Raw genomic sequence first — 4939 nt, 5'->3', positions numbered from 1 at the left:
GTTTTGAGTGAAACTAAAGATAAATGTGGCTAAAAAAATTCAAAACATCAATGTACATATAGTCCGTTTAAAGCTTTCTTTCTTTCTTTTTTTTCCTTTTGACATGCTTGTTCACATGAAAGCCTCCTCTTTTATTGAACTCTTTGAATTGATTGAGAAATTGTTAAGGTTGGTTGTCTGAAATAGTAAGATTTATCTTCCACAGATTAAGCAACCAAGGAATAACTAACTAGAACAATCGGTTGATGAAATATCTGCAAGGGCATCATGAAAACAAAACTCCAACCAACAATATTATCAAATGTTTAAATGAGCATATTAAATGGATTGCAGGATGGCTTAGATATGTGATCTTGAAGGGTCATGGCACATAGCTCTTGTGTTAGATAGAAGTACTATATATCCTCATAAGGTAAAGAAAGGTAATGTTCTCAGCTTCTCGCCTCCACCTAGTTTTATTACTTTCACTTCTCCCTTATGAGCCAAGGTCAACTCCACAAATCTCTTAGTGATGCTATCTATATGTGTCAGCCTCCCATTCTCAGCCAACAAAGCTACAAGAAATTACAGAGGATTGCATACATCATAATATGTCTAAGTCAGATTCTTGCAAGAATATGCATTTAAATTACGAATCAACATAATGCATAGAATCAGTAAAATCGTGAGTTCAACCACAAAGTACAACTCTTCTTACCCAAGAAATTCTTTGTCAGATCAGAAAATTTAGCTTCAGCAGAGATTTCCTGGAGGGCCTTCACTCTTGTATCTGCTGGGACTGAGAGATCCTTTGCGAACTGAGCAAAGGTCGGACTTTTCTTAGAAGCCTCTACAAGGTCAAGAAGCTCAGACTCAACCTTGTCCAGAGCATTTCCTTTTACTGCCGCTATGTATAATGCAGATGCATAGTTACCAGATCCCCCAAACATAGCTAGAGGCACCTGTAATTTCAAGGAGAAGCAACAAAGCAAGATAAAACAAAATCCATATGATGGGATCTGACACGAAATACGAAAACAATAAACAGATCATAACAGAGAGTAAACTGAATTTCATTGTGTGCTACATGTGTGAAGTTACACATCTATGTAAGATCTGTTGAGTATTGACAGTTTTTTTTAAAACCAAACAATAATGGCAGGCTACCTAATGGGGTAGCCTTCACCCTCCCCAATCGCTACAAGGGCTAGTGGTTAGACCTTACATTTGCTTCTGAACATGCATAAGTTTAATAGCTAAATTAATACTAAAAAAAACAAAAAAAATTAACATAGGCCAAGAGAAAGAAAAAAAAAAAAAAAGTGAAATTTTGGTCAGTATTACATGCCAGCTATCATTCCCCAAATCAGAATATATGTTTGAGCTTCAACATTAATAAATATGTGAATAATCTCACTTTCAACTGCAATTCTTTAATCATATCACTATGTTCCACTTAAATCAACGTAAATGTTTGATGCAGGGCAAATTTGTAAGACTGATACATGTATCTCCCAAACAACTAGAACAAAGCACACAATGAGGAAATATAGAGCAAAAAATTATCATATATTTTTTAAAGTATATTTGGTCCTTCAAAACAATTCTTTTCTTCGAAGTCTACCATATGGTATGAAACTCAAAATAACACAAACACATGCATATATGTATAATGTATGAAAAGAAAATATTTGCTTAGAATATTGGAAAGTACCCCAGAACGTGTTGAAGGCTAACAAGTTCAATTACCTTAACCTTCTCTTCCTTTTGCCCAGTGGTAGTGGCATAATTCCTTGAGAACTGCATGCAAGAATGGCCACTAATTAGACAGCACACAAACAACACAATGAACAATTAAGCAAACAAATGCATAGACTTGATTAACTGGAACTTGTAATTTAATTTTATCAAGCAAAGCACTCTTTGAAAACCTCAGAACAGAAAATGCTTTAACATATTAACACCTGCAGACTGATTTATCCACAGATACTTCCTCACAACATCAAAGAGAAATAACAGCTTTAGCACATAACTGTGATTAAGGTCTACAAAATGGGCCGTCAATGAATGATTAACATTTCATATAAATTTAGGAGAAGAAATAGCATTAATAAAAGATTATAGCTTATTGACCTTGCTGATTTTGAAAAAGCAACAAAGATTAAATATATCACTAATTCTCACCCTGCAGTGGTAATGCAAATTGACATGTTTTCAAATACATTAATTGACACATTTTGCACAGAAAAGCCGAGAAGCCAACTTAATAACTGAGAATATGTCAGAGGATAGAAGGATTCAACTTCTTCAATCACAAATTTCTTTGCTAAGGAACTAAGGATTTCTCTTTTTGGTTGAAACAAGAAATCAACTTGGCACCCTTTTTCCTTTTGATGAATAACTTGGCACCCATTTCTAATACAATTATTTGGTTGGTCAATAAACATCTCCTCGTTCGGAACAAGGAACATCAACCACTTTCTCAGAAACCAAACAGAGAGTAACCCACACTGCATTGCAAACTCTTGACAAAATAAAGTCACTAATCTAACCCTAAACCACATCAGAAACAAACACATCAAATAAAAACCAAAATAATAATAATAATAATAATAATAATAATAATAATAAATAAAACAACCAGGTTGTCTGTTAATGAACCATTAATCCTTTAATCAATAACAAATTTTCCATCTTTCAGAACCAGAAACATCAAACACCAAAATACCCAAATAGCATTTATCTTTCCCTCCACTTTCTCGGCAATCAAACCGAGGGTAAACTGAAACCGCACTACCAAAAAATCGAAAGAATACAGTCACTAATCCAACCCCAAATTCGCAATGGATACAAACACATCAAACAAAACCCAAAAATTAACACAAAAATTGCAAAAATTTAAAGTTTAAAGAGGTTACCTCGAGGATTTTTCTCCCCTTCTTTTTCTTTTTCTTCTCTGGCTTCCCCGAACGATCCACCCTCTCTCTTTCTTTCTCTCTCCCTCTCTCTCTCTCTCCCTCTTTCAGCTTCTCAGCAAAGCCTTGTATGAAAGCTTTCGTCGGTCAAAGTTTGGGAGAGCAGCGGTAGAGAGATTGAGAGTGAGAGTGATGAGGGAGGTGAGTGAGAGGGGTGTTAGGGAGGATTCTGGTGTTTTGAAGGTTTGGGGAAAAAAAGACGCGGTTTATGAAATTTTTGATCCGAAAATTTCAGATACCCGCCACTGGATGGCGCTTATTTTTCGCACTCAATAGGGGCGACTTAGTCGCCCCTAATGAGCCTCAAATTTATTTTTTTTTTAAAAAAAAATTATACTTATAATTTTTTAATTTTTATTTATTTTATTTATTTTTGTTTTTCTTTATTTTCTCCTGTAATATGTTTTTATTATTATAATATTAACTAATAATTTCCGTTTAATAAATTTTTATAATAAAGATCATTAAGTTGATATTTATCTTATAATTAATTATAAGATCAATACAAAATCCAAAGATAATATAACTAATGCACTAAGATAATATAAAAAGCTTATAGTTCAATTGAATGTTCGATTGAACCTTCAATTGTATTCAGTTTGATCGATCAATTGATCTTATCATGATCAATCTAACTAATTCATTAGGATCAATCGGATGTTTGATCGATCAATTGATTCTATTACGATCAATCGAACTAATTCACTAGGATCGATTGGATTTTCGATCAGATGTTTGATCTTATCACGATCAATCAAACTAATTCACTAGGATCGATTGGATGTTTGATCGATCGGATTTTCGATCGAACATTTGATTGATCATTTGATTCTATCACGATCAATCGAACTAATTCACTTGGATCGATCGGATTTTTGATCAGATGTTTGATCCTATCACAATCAATCGAACTAATTCACTATGATCGATCAGATGTTTGATCGATCATTTGATCTTATCACGATCAATCGAACTAATTCACTAGGATCGATCGGATGTTCGATCAAACATTTGATCTTATCACGATCAATCGAACTAATTCATTGGGATCGATCGGATGTTTGATCGATCATTTAATCCTATCACGATCAATCGAATTAATTCAATTTCAATTTCAATTGTTTCAATCATTTGATCTTATCACAATCAATCGAACTAATTCATTATGATTGATCGGATATTCGATCAATCCTTCAATTTCAATTGTTTCAAGTTTGATCGATCATTGATTCTATCATGATCGATCGAACAAATGCACTAGGACCAAACGGATGTTTGAACGAACCTTTAATTTGTTTGAAGTTTGATCAATCATTTGATCCTATCACGATCGATCGAATATCTGATAATTTATATAAAATAAATAATGACATATTATCGGAGGTAAATTTTTGGGAAATAACATTTTATAACTAATACACTAATATAATATAAAATGCTTAGAGTTGAACTGAATGTTCGATCGAACTAATTTTTCATTTTTTATTAGAGTTTAATTTTATAAAAGTTTTAATTTCAAATTAAGAGAGAATTTATAATTTTATAAAAGTTTATTTTTATTTTTTAGAAAATTTATAATTTATAATTTTATAATTTTATAAATTTTATAAAATTTATAATTTATAATTTATAATTTCATTTTTCTTAGACCATTAATTTTATTTTATTTTTATTTTTCTACATACTCTTTAGCGTCCACAAAGTCGACCCTAATACTTAACTATTAGGGGCGACTTTCAAAGTCGACCCTAATACTTAAGTATTAGCGTCCACTTTTAGTGGACGCTATTAGTCATCAATTTATTTTTTTAATTTTTTTTTAATTTTTTTTACCTACTCTTTAGGGGCGATAAAGTCGCCCCTAATAGTTAAGCATTAGGGTCGACTTTCAAAGTCGACCCTAATGATGCGTCTTTAGCGTCCACTTTTAGTGGACGCTATTGCTCATCAATTTTAATTTTTAATTTTTTTTAATTTTTTTTTAC

The 4939-nt window shown here is 32.3% G+C and overlaps 1 protein-coding gene across 1 annotated transcript in view; it reads right to left on the bottom strand.

Annotated features, from left to right (window-relative positions):
* Positions 1–267: 267 nt before the first annotated feature.
* LOC132162350 (ATP synthase subunit O, mitochondrial-like) overlaps positions 268–4939 on the bottom strand; it is a 9775-nt gene continuing 5103 nt past the window's right edge. The window contains exons 2-5 of the mRNA XM_059572592.1: positions 2898–3035; positions 1729–1779; positions 698–941; positions 268–554 (exon numbers count right to left, since the gene is read on the bottom strand). Coding sequence (XP_059428575.1) covers positions 406–554; positions 698–941; positions 1729–1779; positions 2898–3035 — 582 coding nt within the window. The 3' untranslated portion in view covers positions 268–405. The remainder of the gene's footprint in view (positions 555–697; positions 942–1728; positions 1780–2897; positions 3036–4939) is intronic.

This window comes from Corylus avellana, chromosome ca9 (genome assembly GCF_901000735.1).
Source record: "Corylus avellana chromosome ca9, CavTom2PMs-1.0".
NCBI lineage: Eukaryota > Viridiplantae > Streptophyta > Magnoliopsida > Fagales > Betulaceae > Corylus > Corylus avellana.
Note: the sequence above shows the minus strand (reverse complement) of the source record. Positions and strands in the feature narration are given on the sequence as shown.